Genomic DNA, 21,654 nt, shown 5'->3' with positions numbered 1-21,654 from the left:
TTACCACTTGCTATTTGCCTTGTATAACTTCTTTTTCTTCTTTCCTTCGCATAACCTTAAAACTTAATACTTATTCATACTTGTTTTTTTCAGTATTGGCGCCATAACATGATTTAGATACTGGTAACTTTTGGCGCCATGGTGATTTTAGTAAAATTGACCATGAACTTTTTGAAAAAAATGGTGGTTGAGGGAATAGGGAAAAAATGATCGGGAAAACTCAAAAGATAAAGATGTACCATAGAGTGGCATAGACTCAACTCTAGGTAAAGTTCTTTAAAACTTATCTGCCTGGATGTATGAAAATATAAGAATAAAGGCTGGAGGAGAATTTTTTTTGTCCGCCCTTAATATTACATGTAATACTTAAAATTCAAAAAGTTGCATTTCCCGCCAAAACTGCCAATAAAATAAATGTGCAAGGGGTGATATGATGAATAAATATTAGAGAAAATTTTAATAAATTATAGGAGATTTTAAAGAGCTGAGGATCTTTCACACAGCTATTTTGGTCTGAAGAAGACTTTAATTTTTTTGGGAGCTAATTGGTTTTCCGGAAGGATCTGAATTGTAAAATTGGCAAGGCTTGTACTTATATACTTTACTTTTTGAGAGACAAAAAGAGAGAAATATAGGAATAATAAGAGAAGAAAGAGGAATGGAAAAGAAAGAGTTAGTTGAGAATACCGAGGACTATTTTGCTTGTCAGCTCTGCGAATTTGATGTGGTTGTTGTGAGAAGAGAAGACGCTAAAATCCATCTTAAGGAAGCTCATTCTTTATCCTTAAACAAAAACGCAAAAGATGAGGAAAGAATGATTTTGGAATCAATGGATAGTCAAGTTTTACAAAGATGCTATAGTGAGGAGGCCTTGAATCAACTTAGAGATGAACTTTCAGATGAAAAACAGAAAGATTTCTACAATGAATCAGGAAAAGACTTAAGTATATTCGAGGCAACAGAAACCTTAAAGGTTGCAATCCTTCTCTTTCTAACTGAATTCAAGAGGAAAATTGTGGCTTTGAACTTCCCAAAGGTTTATGTCAAAAATCTGGAGAATGAACAACTTAATAAGTTTCTTCTAGCCAACCAAGGAGCTTACTATTATTATTCTCTAATTGACTTAGCGAACATTCAAGACATTACAGTTCAAATGCTTTTAGCGAGATCCTGGGACTGGTCCATTGAAGACCAAGATTTGAGAAGAGAAATCGCAAACATCAGAGACGGAATAATCTCAAATACCCTGCACTGCTCCCACTCGGAAGCCCTGCAATGTATCAACGCAGGAAAATTGCTTCTTCTCACAATGCACGATAGCGTCAAACACCTCCTCCTTCTTTGCTACTTAACCAAAAAAATAATCAAGAGACAGGACTAAAAGTAAGGAAAAGGGAACAAAAGGGACTAAAATTACTGTCATAAACTATTACTGAAAAGAAAGAAATTCAAGGGGCCAACCTTGACATATTCTATACTTTATCTATCTTTCTAAACACCTAAACACATGTTTCACTGCTTCACTAACCACTTGTATTTAATAATTCATCTGGCAAAAACCTAACGTGTGCATGCATATATTTGTATATATATAATCTAAAAATAAATTATATGCTTTCCCGCCTTTTGAATTCCTATACCGGACTTGTGCATGTACCCAATTTAAGTATATAGATTTGTATAAATAAGCAAAATTCCGATCCACTTTAGCCAGTAACATCGATATTGGAAATAGACTTGTAAATCTGTTCGTATGTCTCTGTGTTCATAATGTCCGTAATGACAAAGTATTTAGTGAGAACCACGTAGGAAAGCAGTTTTATAAAGGACTTAATATTCTTAATGTTTGAACTCATCTTCTTGGCATAGCTCTTCTTCCTAGAGTTTTCCAAACGCCTTCCGTTGTATTTATATAAATTAACTTGCTTTTCAATATTAATCGTTAAAATGCGTAGTATTGAAGAGAATGTCTTATAATCTGATAACAGAGACGTATTGTTAAATCCTGGATATATCAGAATACCCAACATATTAAACTTCATACAAACCTTTAACCCCTCCTTATATGAATTGAGCTTTTCTAAGCCATTCAAAGTCGAAATAACTTCATTTCTATGCTCCAATTCCTGAGGAAGCTCCAACTCTTTCACAAAACCACCATTCACCTTTACCAGATTATTTAAAGACAAAATAGAATATATGGACAAAGCAAGATCCTCTAATTGCTCAAATAAAATCTTCTCTGGTTTCTTAGTACAGATCCTCTCTAAACAAGCAGGCTTGTAAATAAGTTTGAAATCCAAAAACCGTGCATAAATACTCGATAATTGCCTTAAACTTCTTCTTAAACACCTTATTCCTTTATTTCTCTCTGAAACCACATCAAAACCGTGGTCTCCTGTCATGGAACCTATCAATTTGGAGTATCTTATACTCAGCATACACTCAATCTGTTCATCAGCTTCTGACTTCACTTCCTCCTCTTTCTTCTCCCCTTCCAGTAAATATAACTCCAAGAATGAAAATCTCTTCTTCAATAGCAAAGTGTACAACTCATGCTTACTTTCAGATGATAAGGTATCTAATCCAGATATGCTCAAGCATGTTACCCATTGAGACAACTGAATCACCAAAATTAAAGACAAAATTACAATGTACAGGGAATACCTTCCTTTCTTTCCTATTATAAAATTCATCACCCCCAATGTACAATATAAATACTATCAATTCTTATTTTACTTGCTTGTTTTCTGCAAGTTTTTACTACCAAAATACCTGATCTTAGCCTTTTCTATTTTTCCACTAGCATAACTTTTTTTTCAAACCCTTTATGAACTTTAGGCGGGAACCACGGTACCTATAATAATTCACTAAACATGTCGGTATAGGATGAAAAATTTAGAGTAAAAAGATTTCATTATTACTAGTACAAGTAGAGGTATATAGATTTTAGTGAACTAATAATCAAAGAAAACATGTTTAAATAAGTACGTATATATCATGTTTTGTTGAATTCTTTTTTAAGAAAAAAAAATGTAATTACGTATCTGAAATAGAAAAATAAATAAAGAGAAATGAACCTCAAATTAATACTAGCGTCTAAAGTAATACTGAGGGCAACTAAATGATATTCTCTTTTCTATCTGCTTAAACTTTACTTAACCATCAAAATAAACTTAAGCATAATTTAATAAGATATAATATGTGGAATATTCTCACTCTTCCATCCATATATATATATTATTAAAGAGATTGCTTTACTTTCATTTTATTTAATACCGTGATCATCCAAATAAACTAACCATATTTGTAACACTAATGACTATATCCAAAATAAACTTATTCACTATTTTTTATTGATGACTTTTTCAAAATCTCTTCGACCTGAGGCACTAAAGAGATATTAAACTGTGAAAACTCAAAGTATGGACGAATATTGTAGTTCTTTTGAAATTGGTAATGCCTATAGGCCGCATTTCTCAGAACATAATCTTTAATCCACAACTGAGATTCTTTCAAATCACTTAGAGACTGTTTAATATCAAATTCTTCAAGCTTTGATGCAAGTTTTTTATCAAAAAGCTTCAAACTCTCAAGCTCTGAAGGAGAGAGCTCTGGAAAAAATGCTTTTGGAGCAGAGTAGATTGACTCACTCATTACAAAAGAATAATCAACATTTGGATAGTTGACTCGAATAGGAGCAGAAAACTTTGAAAAGACTTCTCTTACTTTGAATGGGAACTCTACGAATAAACTTGCAACATTCTTGTAACCTTCTTCAGAATCTGATAAAGCATTTTGAAGAAGAAGATTTGTGGTTGATAAGTCAAACACAACTTTTTCAATCTTTTCCTTAATTTCTGAATCCTTGTAAATAAAAGGTAATCTTTGCAACTCCTTGAAAATGATTCTGTATTTACTTGCTAAACCAAATAATATGTGAGATATGAAAGTTCTTTTTATTCTAAAGAATGAATGTAACTTGATTGCAGGGCTTTCTGTAAAGAATTGTGGTAATACATACGATTCCACAAATATTGAAGCAATATAAACTAATATATAACTCCTTCTAAAAATAAACTGAAAATGCTCAGGAACTTTACCATTCAAACTAGTCCCTCCTGGAATCACAATAATCTTCTTATTGTTGTTTGTTGGATCAACAGCTGATGGGAACGAAGCAGAAATTGATGATGGAAAAGATGTCAAAATTTTATCATCTTTGTTCCCACCTTTAGTACCTGCTGCTCCTATATCTTCAGAATCGTAGTCTTTGTTAATTAAATCATTAGAACTTGCTACTGTGCTTGCAAAAATTTCCTCACTTTTCCCAGCTTGTGAAATTGTTTCCGATTTATGTATAGAAACATCTTTTGTTTCTTTATTTGAAACACTTTTATCCCTAATATCAAAATCTTGATCATCCTCTTCATCCTCCATTTCTTCATCATCATCTCCATTACCTAAATGCTCAACTACCAACTTTTTATCAGACTTTTCGGTCTTTTCATCTGAGTTATTGTTATTCAAAAAGTCTTCCTCAATTGTTGCTGAAATCTTTTCCAAAGCTTTATTAATCAAACTCTCCTTTGTCTCTTCTGGAGGTAATACGCTTTCTGCAATACTTAGTAATGATGCATCTGCATCCAAAGGCTCATATCCGCTTGTATCCATATCTGGTAATGAAATTGACTCCATATTTGACAATTCTGCATGAGCTATCTTCAACCCCTTTCCTTCAGTTGCTTCCGCTTTGATCAAAACATTCTCTGTTGTTGGTCTTATAAATTTCATATAAATCTCAAGAGATCTTTCTGCTGCCTTCTTTGATTCTAAATAATTTTCCTCTGATCTTTTCATCTTTGCCTCAGAATGCTTTAGAATCTCATTAAGTCTTTTACTCTCTGGTATTGCTTCCAACTGTGACTTAATAGACTCATAATATTCCTTGGAATCTGTGTAAATTTCTTCTCTGAGTTTACATATTGCTACCATATTTGCTGCATACCTTTCTGCCACCTCTAAGTTCTGAGGAACATATGAATTGATTTTTTCAACAACTTGTTTTGTGGCCAAAGCATCCCCAATATCCATAAATCTATTCTCTCCATGTGTAGGAGCTGCTTCTTGAGCTACCAAATTCAATAACTTTGTACTACTTGTTGGGTCAGCTGTAACTGCTGAATATGAATCCAAATCTGCAGTCAAATTTGTCCCTAAACCAAACTCAAAAAGTACCAAAACTGATAATAGAACCAATAATAGCTTTACCTTCTTTACTTGCATTCTTGCTTTATTTAATAAATTGGCTATCATACTCATTCTTAACTTTATTTGCTATTCTAACCAATATATATAGCCTTCAAATTCTTCTTTTATTTTTTGTATCTTTTCTATCTTTAATAAATCTACTTCAGTTCGTTTCTTTCCCCTGATTTAATGCCAACTAGCCTATAAACCTTGAGTCATTCACTACCTTTCTGCAAACGTCCACTATTTATTCACTAATAAGTGATCGCAAACTCCTTTTAAAATATCCAGGAAACTATCGTATCTTCTCCCCAACCTCCTTTCTACCCATTTATTAATCGCTCTTTTTTAATTCCCACCATCTCTCTTTTATTTATATAACTCTTTTTGCATGTAAATATTTGCTCAGACTTTCCCGCCAAACCAATTATTTAATTATTGGAATATAGTTAAATATATAACTCGAAATAATTATTGATTTTGTTTATTTTGATTTTAAGAAACTTCTTCGTCTTATTTTGTTTATTTTTCGTTAGATGATATCTTCTTTTTGAAAATACAAACATAACTATCACCCCCTAACTTTATTTTACTCAGACCTCCCATTCCTCCAGCTTGCATGTTTAACATGTTAAATATTATCGCTGGTTGCATTGTTTCTTAATAATGCACCCAGGCCTCACTGGCATCCGTCCATTTTTGCTTACCTGAATGTCGCTGAATGTTTTGAAGAATGCTACAAAACCATCAAAAGAATTTGTTTTCTTGGAAAGCAATAATATTGTGGTATAACTCAATGCTAAGATTAGAGGCTGGAGGAATAATGATAGAAAAGTGACAATAAATCCTGCGATCCATGTTGAAATGGAATAGTTAATGTCATTGAGAATGAATCCACTTGATGCTTCAATGTTGTTTATGGGTTTTGCTGATTGTAAAATAGTTAAAACTGACAAAACTATAGTAATTAGGATACAAAAGCTTGAAGTAAGCCAAATAACCCACAATCTGAAGTACGAATAAGCAGCTTGCTGTCTTATTGACATGATATTTAATACTGAGGAAAATTCCATAGCTGTGTCCAAAACCATCTTTGAAATATTTAAAATACAATATGCAATCCAACCAACTAAAATTCCATTTTCAACTTTATTAATTCTTGGTATAGAACTTAAAAGATAGAATATTAAAAAGTGGGATAAAGATGTACTTGCAGTATATGAAAGCCATCTATATGTCCTTGGAGAGGATGAGTTCCATTGAAGTCTACCAATCAGAGGGTTAAATCTCGTAAAACTTTTAATAAAGCAGTCTTTGAAAGAAGTTTTCTCATATTCAATCAATTGGTCACAACGAGAAATCAAATCAGGAGGACTTATTCCAACAGAAAATAGAGTATCCTCCAAATTATTTACAGAACTACCTTCACAATTTAATTCTTTTTTTCCTTCCTTACTTATATTACTTACACTATGTCTCATGGGTAACATAACATTTTCTTCTAAATTATTAATAATTAACTCCAAATTCTCCTTGAGTGAATTTGCTGCTCCTTGAGAAAAAGTATTAATTCTTAAGCTTAATCCACCCTCAAACGTAATCAATAACTGAGATTCTACGCCAATTGTGTATTCATCAACAATATCCTCAACAAAGTCTCCAACAACATGTATACTTATAATTGATCCAATAAAAAATCCTCTGGTACAAAAAGATCCACCCAAAATACCAGGTACTGCATATACAGGATGAAGATTTTGGATGTTATTGTATGTCAGAACCCCAAAAGCTGAATATAAGCTTTTATCAAATGGTAACCACTTATTTACAATATCATGAACCGCCGATTCGGTTTCCTCTTGTTTGTCCTGGTCAAAGTTTGTGGACGATCTTTCTTTACCCATAAGTCCTCTTGTAACTGTGTTAGTTTTGTTCTCTATATTATTACTACTAGAATACTTGGTTTCTTTATTTTTCTCACCAATAATATTTCCTAGATTTAAAATCTCAATACATGAATCAGAATTTGGAGTGTTATTCACACTCTCAATTACCACACCATCATCGAAACTTCCTATATTGTTTAAAGCCATAGATTCCTTTAATTGATCAATTTGGTTTAATTGTTTCTTCAAATTATCATTAGAATTGAAATCTCCTATCTTTTTGATGGAAGAATCTTTTCTTTGAATACAAAGTAATCTTGAGTCATAATTAATCCAAACGTAAGTCAAAACATCATTAATTAATACAGATGTTGCTGTAAATGGTACTGGCATATCAAAATCCCAGAAACAAGTTGAATTATAATCTGTCTCAAAGTCTCCCTTGACATTTTTGGACCTAATATTTAACTTTTCTCCCCAAAATACATCATTTGTTCCTTCATTTAACACACTTCTTGGTAAAGTACTGTTGATTGTTGAATTGAAGTCCATAGTCATTGATGCTTCTGTAGAAAAGTCAGAAAGTTCACTATCATAGCTGTATTTTGATCTTGATTGAGGTATTAGACTTTTGATCAAGTGATTTAAGCTTGAAATATCATCCTTTTCCTCTAATACCGTGAACTTTATCGCAGAATTCTTTTTACTCTCCTTTTCAATTTCTGAGTTACTCAAATTTGCTTCTAACATGGGTATTTTCCCAATAGCTTTATTTGTCGCAGAAATTCCCCCTTTGTAAGCTTTGGATTTTGACTTATTTTTTCCCAATATTAATGTAACGGTTCCTGTAACGACATCATTTATTGAGATAGACTTGATTTTATCAAACGGTAAAAAACCCATTGGACCAATCCACTCCAAAGAATCAAATCCTTTAATACAGTTGCAGAGTATACTTGGGTGAATACATATTGTTTGAAGCTCATCAATTAGCCATAAATAACATTCCAAATTTTGAACTTGCCCTGAAGTCAATTCCATTAGTAACTTAACTTGGCATTCAGAATGGATTCCTACTCTGCTCAAATAATCATTAATTAGTATGTAAATTGCATTATCATGAAGATTAATTTTTATTGACCCTGCTGGACTTCTTTGAGTCCACTGGTTTGGCAAATTGAGTTTTGGATTATTTCTCACTAAAGAAGAATTAATCCAATCTCTCACAAAATCTGCTTGGTTATTAGCTCCAATTAATTGCATTCTCAACCTTCTAAGATAATCATGAGACATTTGTTCACTTTGAACAATTTTTCTCAAAATGATAAGACAGGCTATTCTTGGGAGTAATTCCTTATACTTTGAAATTTCTATTTTATTTGCCTTAAACCAAAATCCATGGCACCAATTCTTAAGGTCTTCTGTTGATGGAAGCTTATTAGAATTCTCTTTAAAAGATATAAATCTCATAATATTCAATAGTAAAATATTTTCATCATAAATACTCTTCGAAAACTTCCTTTCTGATATTTTAGTCCCATTATTAGATTTGTGCTCTTGGTTTGTCATATAGTAGTATTTCAAAACGAATCCATCATTTTTGATAGTTTCATAGTAACTCTTTAATTTACTATTGAAATATTCAAAGTGAAAGTGCGAAACTTTAAATTTTGAAGTTATAAAATGAATTAAAGTTAGCGGAAAAAACACTGTTTGCATGGCTATAGTTAATATTCTTACATACCCAACTTTCATTTTGATCGGTGGAATGAAGTATAAATTGGTATATGGAAGCTTTACCCCATTAAACATGTTAATTCTTTCTTCATTTTTACTTTTTAATTGAAAATGATTGCTTGGAATTTGTTGCAAGAATATTAAATTTGGTCTCTTTAATATACTAACCCAATCAGATAAATCTTTAACATATGCAAAAATCCAACAAATCAAATATAAGGCAAAAAATGCACATGAAAGTAGAATACCCGACAATATCTCCTCCTCCGAAGTTGAGCGATTAATCTTCATTAGTTCCAACTTTTGCTTATCTTTAGTATTTTTATTCCCCGATAAAATTGCTGTAGTATTTAAACTTGGTAGCTTAATTTTAAATTCTGGAATAGTTAATGACCATAAGACTCTGTCTTCAAGATTTTTAAAAACTATAGATGAAGCATTTATTGACGATTGATTAAAAGTATTGATTCCATTTTCTTCTGTGACATCCTCCTTACCCTTGATGTAACTTCTTATAGATTCCCATAATCTATTAAATAAGCGATTAATTTCATTAAAAAGATCACTTAATCCGTTCAATACATTGTCCCAGGAAATTGGATTTATTCTCAATCCTTTATCTCCTTCCTTTGTGGAATTATCAACTTTTGTATCATTTGATCTTATAGTTTCATTGATTATTTTGCTTGTATTCAAATTTTGGATTTGATTAATCTTATTGATTGGTTCTTCATTTTGCGAAAATACACTTTCAAAGCAAATTGCAATGCTAATAACCAAAATCAGTGCTACTTTCATTTCTGCTGAACTCTAAAGTTTTATATCAACTCTTTCCAATTTAAAGAAAACTATTATATTATTCCAGTTTTAAAATTTCTTATTCTTTTTTCACACAACCCAGGTATTATTATTCCCCCTTTTTTTATTTTTTTAATTTTGTTATTGATATTTGTTGAAAAATCTTTTATTTATAATAGGTCTGGGACTAGACTCAAGCCATTGATAATTTTCATAATTATTATTATTCAAAAACCTTTTCTTCTTCATTTATTTAAATTGTTAACGATTATTTTATTATTTTTTTAAAAATTTAATTTAATTAAGAGTGAAATAGCACTCGTTACTTTTTATTTTTTTTTATTGAATAATTATTTTCCCAACATTGATGCATTAATAAATTTTTACATAATTCTTACAACTTGAAAGACTGTCCACATGAATCCCTGCGAAGATCAATATATTTTGCATGCACATGCATATACACACAATACCGGTATAGTTAAGGACACGTGTGGCGGCAAAGTCGAGAGTTAGTTAAAAAATGCAAGAGGGAAAGGAATGGAAAAGTAATATTTAACACTTATTATCTCAAAAAAAAGGGTATAAATAACAATACAAATCAAAACACAGCTTCCTTGATTTCTAGATTTTAAACTTGATCTTGAGAGTTTGCAACATCGATCACAAATCTAAACTTGACATCGCTCCTGAGCATTTTTTCGTAAGCTTCGTTGACTTGGTTTAACTTAATTAATTGAATACTAGACGTTATATTGTGTTCTCCACAGTAGTTAAGCATTTGTTGAGTGATTTCAATGTTACCAATGTTTCCACCTGTGATGGTTTTTTCTCCAAATATTAATGAAAATGAATTGAGGTCGGATTTATCACCAGTGGGGGGAGCCCCAACACACGCCATAACTCCATGGTATGAAAGTAATTTCAACAAATCATCCACAGACCTTTTTCCAGAGACGGTATCAATAATTCCATCAAAGTAGCCGTTAAATTTCTCAAGTGCTTCTGAATCGTCAAATCTGATAAAATGTCTGGCTCCCATAGCAAGGGCACATTCTTTTTTGCTTTCCGAACGAGTGATTACAGTGACTTCGCATCCGAAGCTGACTCCAAACTTGACAGCCATATGACCCAGACCTCCCAATCCAACTACAGCCAATTTGAATCCTGGTCTATTCATCTTATTCCTAACCATTGGAGAATATACAGTTACACCAGCACAAAGTAGTGGAGCTGCAGCTGCTTTATCTAAGTTTTCTGGGATTTTAAGTAGGAAGTGTTCATTACAAGTAACATATGTACCATACCCTCCATAAGTATTCATTCCATTTTTATAGTTACCGTTATAAGTGTATGAAATGTTTCCACAAAATTGCTCAAAACCATCCTTACAGGCATTGCAATTTAAGCATGAATCAACCATACATCCTATTCCTACGCATTCACCCACCTTCACTTTTGTAACTTTGTCTCCTATCTCCTCCACAATTCCGATAATTTCGTGGCCGGGGACCATCGGGAAAATTCCCGGGAACCATTCGTTTTTCACCTGGTGAATATCGCTGTGGCAAATTCCGCAGTATAACACCTTGATTTTAGCCTCATTTGGTTCGTATGACTTTACCTCATATTTATGTGGTACTAAATTTTGTGAAGGGCCTAAAGCTGCATATGCTTTTGACTCATAGGTTGACATTCTCAATTTTTGCAGGAGAAAAAATATATTCAATCAAATGAAACTGTTTTATTTATTGTAGTGAATAATTTATTGACTAAATCTGACATTCTGTCTCTGTTATTTTAAGCTCAAATCAAAATATTAATATTGTGGGCGGTTATGAACAACAAAAATTTGACATGACCGCCAAATTATTTTCCCCACAAAATGCAGAAAACTTTGAACAAATAAATTTGCATGTTGCACACAATACTGGTATACAAACTAGTAATTGCAGAATTATTTTTATCCACATATTTAATTCAAAAAAAAATTATAGGATAAACAAAAATTGAAAAAAAGATATGCTTGCTAATAATTATAAAAAAAAGGGAAAATTAAATTATATGAAATAGAGTATTTAGTCTTTAGTTAGCGAGTTTGAAGCCGTATTTAAGCATGATTTCATTTTCTGGATTATTTGGATTGCCATTTTGAGGGTTTGATTCAACTAAAATCATTGAGTTATTGGAAACAATGGATTTGACAAATGATATTGCAGAAGTTAAACTGGTATTTTTAATGATCCCGTTTATCAGTTCTTTTTCATTGGTAATTGTATTAGAGTTCTTGAAGCTTGAAAAATAAAAGCTTTTTGATTCGAAATACTCGACAATTCTGCTAAAAAGGTAGGAAGATTGGGCTACAATTTGAGTTTGAGAAAGTAATAATTGGAGGATGACTTCGGTTTTGATTTGTTTAAAGTTAAGACTCAAAGAACGATCAAGCAGGTTTGGCTTATCCTTGGCATTATTATTTTGATTATCGTTGAATTCAGTGAATTCAGAGTTTTCAATAAATGAAAGGAAGTCTAATAGCAGAGTTGAAGTTGTGATGTCATTATTAGAGAAGACTTTATTATTAGAAACTTCAAGAATTAACTGAAGTCCAAGTTTATTAAGGAAGGGAGAAGGGACCACAAGTAAATTAATATTTTTTCTTTGGGCTTTATCAACCAGAAGTGAAGTTGGGAGATATATATTTTTAAAAGTGAATTGAATGAGACGAACAAGAAGAATTAACATCGACTTATGTTGGATATCATTTTTAGAGATTGAAATCCAAAGGGTGGAAATTAACATTTCAAAGTTTTCATTCTTATCAGACTGGTTATTTTGGTTCTCCTTTTTAGCGTAAAATAGTAATCTTGTTCTCGATGAGTCAATTTCTTCTAATAAAGGATGAGGAAATTTTATTTCTCCAGAGGTATTTTTCGAATAAAGCGAATCTGGCAAGTAATTAAAGTCATCAAAGCACATATTGGAAATAAGAGACTCCTTAATTATATCAACAGTAATATTTGGTTCATCAATATGAGTAATTAATCCAATTACATTTATGTGTGGATTTTTAATATCAAGTTTTTTGTCTAGAAGAATAGTTATTTCATCACTTTCCAGCTTTTTTAATTCAAAAAGCACTTCTTCATGAGTAAATATTTCAGGAAGAAACAATTGCTTGATTTTATCAGTGCAATAGTTAGTTGCACTATTCACTAACATAGCTTGATTAATTTCCTTAATTGCATCCACCTTAAGCTTTTCAGAAAGTTCTTTCGATATATCAAGCATAGAGACAGTCCTAATAGATTTAAGAACCTCTTTCAAGTATTCTGGAAACATGGGTGACGGAGATGTTATTTGTAATTGTACGCAGTTTGTGGATAAAGCTGTTCCAAAATGATGACATGGCTGGAAATTAATGGTTGCACCAATTTTTCTATATGAATTAAAGTTCAGAGATAAGGTGGTAGTTACCCATAAAGTAAAGATTATTCTTGAAATAAAGGATGCAAGTATTGAATTTTTGGTTAGATTGCCTTGCTTTCCCTTATTTATTAATAGTTTAGAATAATCGATACTCTCATACCATCGAATAATAGCAGAAGAAAGAGAACTTTGAAGAATTTCACTGGACTTATCTGGGTAATTGATTTGAGAGTAATACATCAAAAATTTATTATTCTCATCTTGGGAAATGATTTTTGGTTCTGAAATATAAGGAGTTGTGCCTTTTATTGGGTTATCATCTTCAATTTGGTTTGAAAAGGAATTCCATTCAAATTCTCCATCTAAAAAAGTTAGTTCTGAATTCTTTAAAAGATGATGGGGAGAAATCAGAAAATCATATTCATCTTTTATTTTGTTTTTAAGTACAACTTGCTTCAAGGGATCTAGTTTTATGACATATTTCTTTAACGTTTCGGGATCTTTCAGTAAATTGAGGAAGACTGGCTCAAATTTAAGCTCAAAATAATTGATAGTAGGGGAATCAGGCAATAAAAGCTTGAGTTCTTTAAACTTAAATTCATTATTATTCCTAAAGAAAGTTTTGGAAGAAATGAAAATGATAAAATTAGAAGGTTTAAGCGCATTTTCAAGAGTGAATTTGACATATTTCAAAATGATTTTAACTTTTGAGTAAAAACGATTATTACCAACAAGAATTTCGCTTGGATTATGAGATTTTAAGTTTTGTATTGCAATTTCAGTGATTTCAAAATTCCGATCAAAGTAATCAATATAGTTTTCCCTTTCGCTATTCATTTGGTAATTTGAGTTTGAAATATAGTTTTCAATTTGGAGTATATCACATATGGCAAGAAACGGTTTATTAATTTCTTTGTTCTCAATAATATCTTTTTTTGTTGACTTAATATCCAGATTATTTAAACTTTCTTCAATTTGTTTAATTAGTGAATAAAAGTAAGTAAATATGGATTGTACAATAAACTGAATTAATGGTGATTTTGGATCAATTTCAGATTCAAACTTTTCAGAAAGTTTAATAATAACAGAATATATGGTGAACCCAAGCTTTTGTGAAGAATGAGCTGCAAAGTATACTTCTCCACTACTAATTGATTTAATAAGTTTTCTTTTATTCAAAAAATTTACAAGACTTCCAGATTCTAATAGATAGGAAATTATTTTGAGTGGTTTTGAGTTTGATGATGAAAGAGAAGAATAGAAGGCAGGAATAATCCATTGAATTTCAATTTCTCCATTGCTATTTGCAGAATTATGAATTGGAGAATTTACTATTATTGAAGGTTTCAGGTCTGCTGCTGTGACAGGAGGGAGTTCAGAGTAACTAATGTTTTGGTTATTGTTATTTTTAAATTTCGATGGTTTGAAAAAGGATTTATCTTTTATAAATTTGTTAGTACTTTCTTTGGTTTGCTCATCCTTGTGCAGAATTGGAATATTATAATCATTCAAGATTTTAAAAAGTTTTTCATTGGAAAGATTTGAATGTAGTGCAACTATTACAACTTTGTTACTGATAATTCGATTATAAGCTTGCATAATTTCCGCCTCTAAATTGCCTTCTTTAATTAAAGACAATACTGTGGATTCTGAACCAATTGACCACAATTTAAGTATATCAATGGTTTTATGGCTTGTTGTTCTTTGAAAAGTTTTGGAATTATTCTTAATAAATTCTCTTAGAATCTCAAAACGTAAATAAGACTCGTCTTGGATATACTCAAAATAATTCAAATTCATACCTTCTATTGCCTGCTCAATTGAGCTTTTCCTTAAAATCAATTTTCTTGGTTTTCCCTTATTCTTAAGATAAATTGTATTAAAGAAATGTTCCAACATCTTAATGTAGTGTTTTGAAGGGCATCCAACACTTATCATAACACAAGAAGGTAAATATTGGATATTAATTTTTCCTCCTATATCTTTAACATAATCTCTAAAAGATGAAGGTTCAAGCGGATTCCAGTTATATTCTATTTCGAGAAATTTCTCAGAGAAAAGTAATTGAATCATTAAGTGGTAAAGCCCTGGTATCTTTTCTTGTTTAATATCTTCAGCTGTGATTTCCAAATTTAAAGTAATACTGCTAACTTCGCTCCCCTCAGTTGTAAGAATACTCATCTTTACTCCATTATCAAATTCATAATAAGTTCCAAGCCGACTATCTAATGGACTTGATCTTGAAATTGCTTTGTTATCAAAGAATCTCGTTAGTTTTGTTTTATTCTTTACCTTTTTCAGGTCCTTCTCCATCTCATCAAGCTTTCTTTTGACCTTTTCATTGTCTGGAGCAATATACCTTACATTATTCTTTACAAATTTATTTCTGTCTATTTGTTTTTTTTTCTCCTCCTTTATCGGTTTTCTTTCTTTAGATTTGAATATTGCCTTGAATACTTCTTTTCTTTCTATTGGCATCTTCTTTTATGTTTTTGATAATGATATATATTTTTCATTAATTAGTTGTTACTTTTCTTAGTTTTACTCTCTTTTGAACCAAAAAGTATGTTTTATTTAAAAAAAAGAACAAGAAGAGAGGGAAAATTTAAAATAATAATGCTCAATTTACTCTATATTTTACAAACTAAATAACTTAAAATCTAATTTCAATTTTTCCCCACGCGTTGCACATTTGCATCTTGGAGGTATTACCCCCGGTACCGGCGCCGTCAACTCACCACAATGCCCGCCTATTTCCCCAAACCGAATCCAAACCAACCACATGCATTTCCCAAAAAGTACTAGACAAACGGTTTGTAAATGAAAAAATTGACATGCAATGGGCGGGAAGTGTCGATAGGAGAAAATGCAATTAGAGAATATGAAGTGGTGGTGATGATTGTAGCGGCGGCAGTGTGGTGTGGTAGTAAGATTTTGTTGGTATTGTTGTATCGGTAGTTATTAATAATTTTTTGGTAGTATCTTAAGCATTAGTTTGGGAGGATTTTGTACATTTGGGTTCTTTGTTGCTGTTCGAATTTTTTTTGATATCTATCTGGATGTTTTTGTTAAGATTCAGGGTAATTTTGTATGATAAGTAAACAATGTATCCATACAAAGCAAGAGTCGAGACTAGAATAATAAATAGTATAGTCCAAAGAGTTTTTTCCAGCTTATATCCATTGAATCTATGAAATAAGGCCAGGAAGATATTATTATAAGTTTCGTAGGAGAAAAATTCTCCATTTAGCGCAATAAGGATTACAAAGGCAAAGGCAAAAAGGATTGCAATACCAGATATAATTCCAAAAATTGAAAGATTTGATATTCCATAGAAAAGAGGCCCAGACCCTGGAATGAGGGCATTCGAGATAAGTAAAAGTAACCTTTTTAGTCTCAACTTCATATTAGCCTAACTTTATCTACTATTCTTCCTGGTCGTTTTCAGACGAAGTTCATATATGAAGGCGGGCAATCAAAATTAGAGACTAACTCCCCCCCCTCACCAGAAAAAAAAGAGGCTAACAAAAATTACAAAGAATAAAAAAATTAAACAAGCCATAAGGAAAAAGAACGCTAAATACCTACTAGAAATTGGGGGGGGCTCCTATCCCAGAAAAGACTCAAAGGAAGAAGGCAATTGGAAACACCTTGGTGGGAAGTGAAGTATTTGAGACCTGAGTGAGCCTTTCAATGACTAACTTGCGAAGTCTCACAAAAGTTATATCATGGGAGGAATAACCCCGTGTAGCTGAGCGACGTTACAAAACTTTCTCAGCACAGAAACTAACGATTGGAAAGATCATCCAGAAACTTTGCTAGATTCAAACCAGTTAATATTACTATGAAATGAACCGTTTAATTGTCGGTATATTTTAGCACATACATTATACACGCATTTACGTCCACATAGTCGCATGCATGCGAACATTACGTGTATACATACATAAATAGCCAAATTTTCTTCTGGGACTCAAATTAACATTGTGTATGTTAAAATTTACCATGTTAGCCACAATTAAGCAAGCCTTCCGTGATGTACTTTTGTATACAAAACATGTTTACGCATCACCCCGTGTACCTAACTACACCTCTTTTCTCTCGTTAATTCATTCATTCATTCATACATTCTCATTCATTATCTCCAGAGCTTGGGGGGGGGGGGAGTAGCTGGGAGTAATCCATTGCGTAAACAAATGTGAGTGAACTAGTACAAATCAAGAAAGGTAGGCTGCAATATAGAGCTTACAAACCGGGAGGTCGAGAAACTCTACAAATTAACCGCCATAACCTTTGAAGAGGATTGCTTCTTAGTTGTTGCTTGGCATACCATTGAACCCGAACCCACTGGGGACACGCTTGTAGAGGAACTGGTCGAGCAGGTGCTGCTACTGCTGTTAATTCCATCGGTACAAACTGTATTACTTTGTTGCTTGGAGTTACTAATGTTCCCTACGTTGGAGTCAATGTAGTTCAGATTTGAAGGCGGGGTCGTGGCGATGAAACCACTGTTGCTGTTACTTCTCTGGAAAAATACCGGTTGTAAGACTTCACTGAAACTGGACGAGATACTCGAAACAATTCCATTCCTACTCGAACCAGAACCCAGAGTCAACTGGGGAGTAGTGTTGGCGGCACTACCGCCACCAGAGCCACCACCACTTGCACTTGTACTCCCATTATTAAAAGACCTATAAGCCTTGAGGTGATGCAAATACACGTGCTTGGCATACTCCGCAACAATCTTGTCCCCAATTTCGTCTCGGTACTCTCCACATTTAAAGCATCTAAAGCGACGTGGGAAGTTCACGTTACTGCACTTGCAACATGCCCAATTCCCATTCTGCCCTTTCATGGGGTTGGCATTGGCAAAACCCGCACCAGAGTTTCCCGTCTGGAACTCATGAGTCTGTCCGCCCAAATTTCCCATTAGATGAGAGCCTTGGTTTCCATTCGAGGGTTGTTTTCCACAGAGAGGATCTCCATAAATTTTAAGGAAAGATGAGGGGTTTTTGAACTCATCGGGGTGTGCAAGCATGGTTGGGGCGGCAAAGTTGGGCCCTCCTACACCGAGTGTGGTGGGGCTCCAGTTCCCATTCGCAGAGTTTGTACCCGGTGAGTTGGATGATGTAATGGTTTGGTTACTGCCGTTGGATTGGAAGTTCGGGACCTCCTTGTTGAATCTGGTTGCAAGTAGAGCAGCAGTGGAGCTGAGTATTTGGGATGCCTGTTCAAATACATTTCCGGTGTGTCCATTCTCCTTGATGATACTCATGAGTATGTAATCCAGAAGTTCATTGGCTTTGGATGATAGAAGAGGAGAGGGGGGGGAGGTGGTTGTTACGTTTTTGTTCCCTGGTCCAGGGGTGGTAATGCTTCCGGACTTGGATAAAACGCTCCCTCCCCATTTACCCGGGTTGATACCACTGCCAATGTCTGAAGGGGGTGTTGAGGCTGCAGAGCCTCTCTGGTTGCTGCTGATGTTATTGTTGCTGCTGCCGTTGTTACCAATATTGTTATTAATATTATTACTGCTGCTACTACTACTACTACTACTCCTACAACCACCACTGCTGTTTATAACACCATTATCCGGTGAGTTATCAAAGCAGTAGTCGGTGATCTTCGAGTAGGGGAGGAAACCCCCCCAAGAATCGGAGTTGAGTCCATCATTGAGGTAATTAAGAAGCGGGGCTGAAAAGTCACCTGATATTGGGCCAGTAGATGTAGATTCGGGCCCGAACCCTGAAATTGTAAAAGGGTCAGATCCCGGTGGTGCTGGAAGGCTACATGGAGGTGAGCACTCATCTACAACAGTAGGAGTATATGGCGCCGAAGTTGACCTGGTGGAAGAAAGATTGCAGACAAATGACTTCGGAGAAGAGAATATACTCATCATTGCTGCTCCGCCCATAGCTCCAGTTGAATGATTCCCGTTTGTTTGATGCTCTTTCACGCCAGAGTGTTGTTCTTTGGTTAAGAGTATCTTATTGTTATCTATAGGACAGTTTGTTTGACCTAAAACGCCATGTATGGCGCCACATCCCATGTTTCCAACCCCTTGCTTAGGGATTCTGAGAAGGTGGGAAGTACTTCCAAGTCTGCATGTTTGGGGGGTCTCTAGGTGAGAATTATCGATCATATTGGAGATTTCATCAAAGTAGTTTTGATCTGTACCGAACGTAGAGGTTCCATCAATTATGGACGCTATATTAGGTGTTGACATAGAATTCGAGGACGATGTTGAAGGCGTGGTGGCAGTTGATGTCGATGAAATCGGCTTCTGGTCAAAATCTAAACCGCCCAGTGACGATGAATTAGCAAACTGCGGACGTGGTCTCGGAGTGGCAAACATTCTTGAATTCGTGTGAGATTAAAGTTAATCCTTTTTCAAACTGTTTGAGCTAAAATAGCAAATTGAGTATTTAAGGGGTTGAGAAAAAACAAACCAAGATTAAAATAGTGTACTTGCTTTCTCTGTATTAAATATAAACAGTTACCAGTATAAAAATGTACCGTCCTCTTTGTTTTAATTGAAAGCACTTTATATAGTATAATGTGTTAATGTTATCCTTATTAAAAGTTCAAATCCTTAATTACCTAGATCCTATTCACCTTACACGCACAATATTACTTTCCTGCTTCAATCTAGTTATTCCAATGTTAGCTTCTTCGTTATCAAGTATCGAATCAGTAACCTTAATCTTCTTTACATTCTCTCTATGACTCAAGAGACGTTAGCACATACTGTGCTTCACAGCATTTAAACGATGGTCTTCACTTGTTTTGTCCAAAATTCAACATTAGTTGTAAACTTTAATTATTGATCTCCCTAACCAATTCTTCAGGCTGTCCCCCCAGCCGTTCATGATCTACTACACTCCAGTATGTACCATATACTGTATTTTGTTGCGTATATACCCCTCCTCATGACCTGCACTTCACGTCTCGAGACGGGAACTCTTGTCATGTTTTCCTTTTTGCCTATTAACGTTTAATAGTATAATTAAGGGCCTTGGGCGGAAACGTGCTTATGGCCGCGCATTTAAAAAAAAAGCGGGGGCGCTAAATGTTGCGTGGGTGAAAAATGAACAAGGGGCGAGAGAAAAAGAGGGGGGCTGAAAGTGAATATTATAAGACAAACTATTGGAAGTGAGATAGTGGTGATATGGACGATCTCCGGATTAAAGTAGGCTTTGGTAGAGATCGCCTAACACCGGAATATAAGCATATAAATATAAATATAAATATATATATATATATATATATGTATTTTATGAGCTTTTTGAAACAGGGCAAATGGGCATGTTAATCGAGCGATGATTTCTCGGTACGCTTGCACTAATAACAGCAGTTGCGGCGCTGTTAGAGTATCATATAACTGGCGCCAACAATGTTTAACAGGATTGTGTCAACTCATTAGATAATTTTGCTGATTTTTTCATTGATATTTCTTCCAAGAAATCCACTCTGAAACTTCTTAGAATCAAATCCCTCCGCTTTCTTTAGATTACAGAGCTGGAAAGGAGCAAGATTTCTTGTGATCGACTCGAATATCTCCTTATCTTGCTGAGTCTCACAGCCATTCCACAGCCCTGTAACTATATCCTCAGTACATAAAACACCAATTTCACCAAGTCTATCTTCTACAATGTTATTATCAGTAAGAAGGATTCTGTCCTGCTTGGCTTCCGATGACTCTGTTTGACCTTTAGATTGTACGTCTTGATTAATAAATGCTCCTTTTTTAAAGACTAAAGTCTTTAATAAACCCAAATTCGGGAAACCATAAAAAACATAGGGTTTCACTTCCCTTAATATGCGAATCGTTTCATCGGTATGACTCAAAATGATTGCTGAGAATTTATCCACCAGTCCTAAATTACGAAGCTTCCTGTTTGATTCCAGTGATCCACAAAATCGACTGTTTCTTACCACCAATACTATAAGCCTACCATTAGTCTTCTTTGGAGTTAAGTATGGCTTTTTATCCTTATTCCTAAGTCTTCTCTTATCAAGGAGATTATTTCTAGATTTCTTAAGAATTCTCTGTAATGTCTGAATTTCTGGTTTATGTAAGGCTTTTTTAATCTTTTTCCTCTCTTCCCTGTATTTAAGCCTTCTATCAGTATCAACAATCTTTCTACGTCTTAATATTCCTTCTGCTATCTTTAAACTTTCACCATCACTTCTTGGCTTCAAAATATGTTTCTCTTCCATCTTTTTAATCCTCCAAACAAACTTATTTTTATAGTGTTTGCCTTATTTCAGTCTCAAGTTCTCGAGCTTAGAGATCGAATTCCTCTATGCAACAATTTTCAACCTACAAATAAATCAAGAAACTCTCCTCTTATTCTTCTCAACTTCTTCAGAGCTTTGCAAAATCAAGCTCCTCAACTGAAACAAATCAATTAATTTCTCCAGATAATTAATTCTATTCCCGATTTTTTCTCATATTTAAAATGTCATTTTATACTGGAAGGGAGGGCGCCAAAATATGGCGCTAGCTACCCACTTGAAATTTGTGATTATTTACTTTTCTATACCGGTGTTAATA

At 33.7% G+C, this 21,654-nt stretch overlaps 9 protein-coding genes across 9 annotated transcripts; 1 reads left to right on the top strand and 8 right to left on the bottom strand.

The window, feature by feature from the left end:
- Positions 1-658: 658 nt before the first annotated feature.
- On the top strand, positions 659-1,381 carry ELE39_002252 (uncharacterized protein; the record flags this gene model as incomplete). Its single annotated transcript, XM_067345102.1, has 1 exon — positions 659-1,381. The coding sequence occupies one exon, from the start codon at positions 659-661 to the stop codon at positions 1,379-1,381; it is 723 nt and encodes a 240-aa protein (XP_067200638.1).
- A 325-nt stretch (positions 1,382-1,706) lies between these two features.
- ELE39_002251 (uncharacterized protein) lies at positions 1,707-2,696 on the bottom strand (the record flags this gene model as incomplete). Its single annotated transcript, XM_067345101.1, has 1 exon — positions 1,707-2,696. One exon carries the CDS (start codon positions 2,694-2,696, stop codon positions 1,707-1,709), a length of 990 nt encoding a protein of 329 aa, XP_067200637.1.
- Positions 2,697-3,339: 643 nt separating this feature from the next.
- Positions 3,340-5,322, bottom strand: ELE39_002250 (uncharacterized protein; the record flags this gene model as incomplete). The annotated part of the gene is made up of 1 exon (XM_067345100.1): positions 3,340-5,322. The coding sequence occupies one exon, from the start codon at positions 5,320-5,322 to the stop codon at positions 3,340-3,342; it is 1,983 nt and encodes a 660-aa protein (XP_067200636.1).
- Positions 5,323-5,888: 566 nt separating this feature from the next.
- Positions 5,889-9,671, bottom strand: ELE39_002249 (uncharacterized protein; the record flags this gene model as incomplete). Its single annotated transcript, XM_067345099.1, has 1 exon — positions 5,889-9,671. The coding sequence occupies one exon, from the start codon at positions 9,669-9,671 to the stop codon at positions 5,889-5,891; it is 3,783 nt and encodes a 1,260-aa protein (XP_067200635.1).
- A 631-nt stretch (positions 9,672-10,302) lies between these two features.
- On the bottom strand, positions 10,303-11,367 carry ELE39_002248 (mannitol dehydrogenase zinc dependent alcohol dehydrogenase like rossmann fold; the record flags this gene model as incomplete). Its single annotated transcript, XM_067345098.1, has 1 exon — positions 10,303-11,367. One exon carries the CDS (start codon positions 11,365-11,367, stop codon positions 10,303-10,305), a length of 1,065 nt encoding a protein of 354 aa, XP_067200634.1.
- Positions 11,368-11,756: 389 nt separating this feature from the next.
- Positions 11,757-15,575, bottom strand: ELE39_002247 (uncharacterized protein; the record flags this gene model as incomplete). The annotated part of the gene is made up of 1 exon (XM_067345097.1): positions 11,757-15,575. The coding sequence occupies one exon, from the start codon at positions 15,573-15,575 to the stop codon at positions 11,757-11,759; it is 3,819 nt and encodes a 1,272-aa protein (XP_067200633.1).
- A 505-nt stretch (positions 15,576-16,080) lies between these two features.
- Positions 16,081-16,503, bottom strand: ELE39_002246 (uncharacterized protein; the record flags this gene model as incomplete). The annotated part of the gene is made up of 1 exon (XM_067345096.1): positions 16,081-16,503. The coding sequence occupies one exon, from the start codon at positions 16,501-16,503 to the stop codon at positions 16,081-16,083; it is 423 nt and encodes a 140-aa protein (XP_067200632.1).
- An 864-nt stretch (positions 16,504-17,367) lies between these two features.
- Positions 17,368-19,452, bottom strand: ELE39_002245 (little finger domain containing; the record flags this gene model as incomplete). Its single annotated transcript, XM_067345095.1, has 1 exon — positions 17,368-19,452. The coding sequence occupies one exon, from the start codon at positions 19,450-19,452 to the stop codon at positions 17,368-17,370; it is 2,085 nt and encodes a 694-aa protein (XP_067200631.1).
- A 1,064-nt stretch (positions 19,453-20,516) lies between these two features.
- On the bottom strand, positions 20,517-21,317 carry ELE39_002243 (60S ribosomal L7-B; the record flags this gene model as incomplete). The annotated part of the gene is made up of 1 exon (XM_067345093.1): positions 20,517-21,317. The coding sequence occupies one exon, from the start codon at positions 21,315-21,317 to the stop codon at positions 20,517-20,519; it is 801 nt and encodes a 266-aa protein (XP_067200629.1).
- Between the last annotated feature and the right edge of the window lie 337 nt (positions 21,318-21,654).

The sequence above is a fragment of the Cryptosporidium sp. chipmunk genotype I genome, assembly GCF_004936735.1.
Source record: "Cryptosporidium sp. chipmunk genotype I strain 37763 chromosome Unknown contig_25, whole genome shotgun sequence".
NCBI lineage: Eukaryota > Apicomplexa > Conoidasida > Eucoccidiorida > Cryptosporidiidae > Cryptosporidium > Cryptosporidium sp. chipmunk genotype I.
The sequence above is the reverse complement of the archived record's forward strand: the minus strand, read 5'-3'. Positions and strand labels throughout refer to the sequence as shown.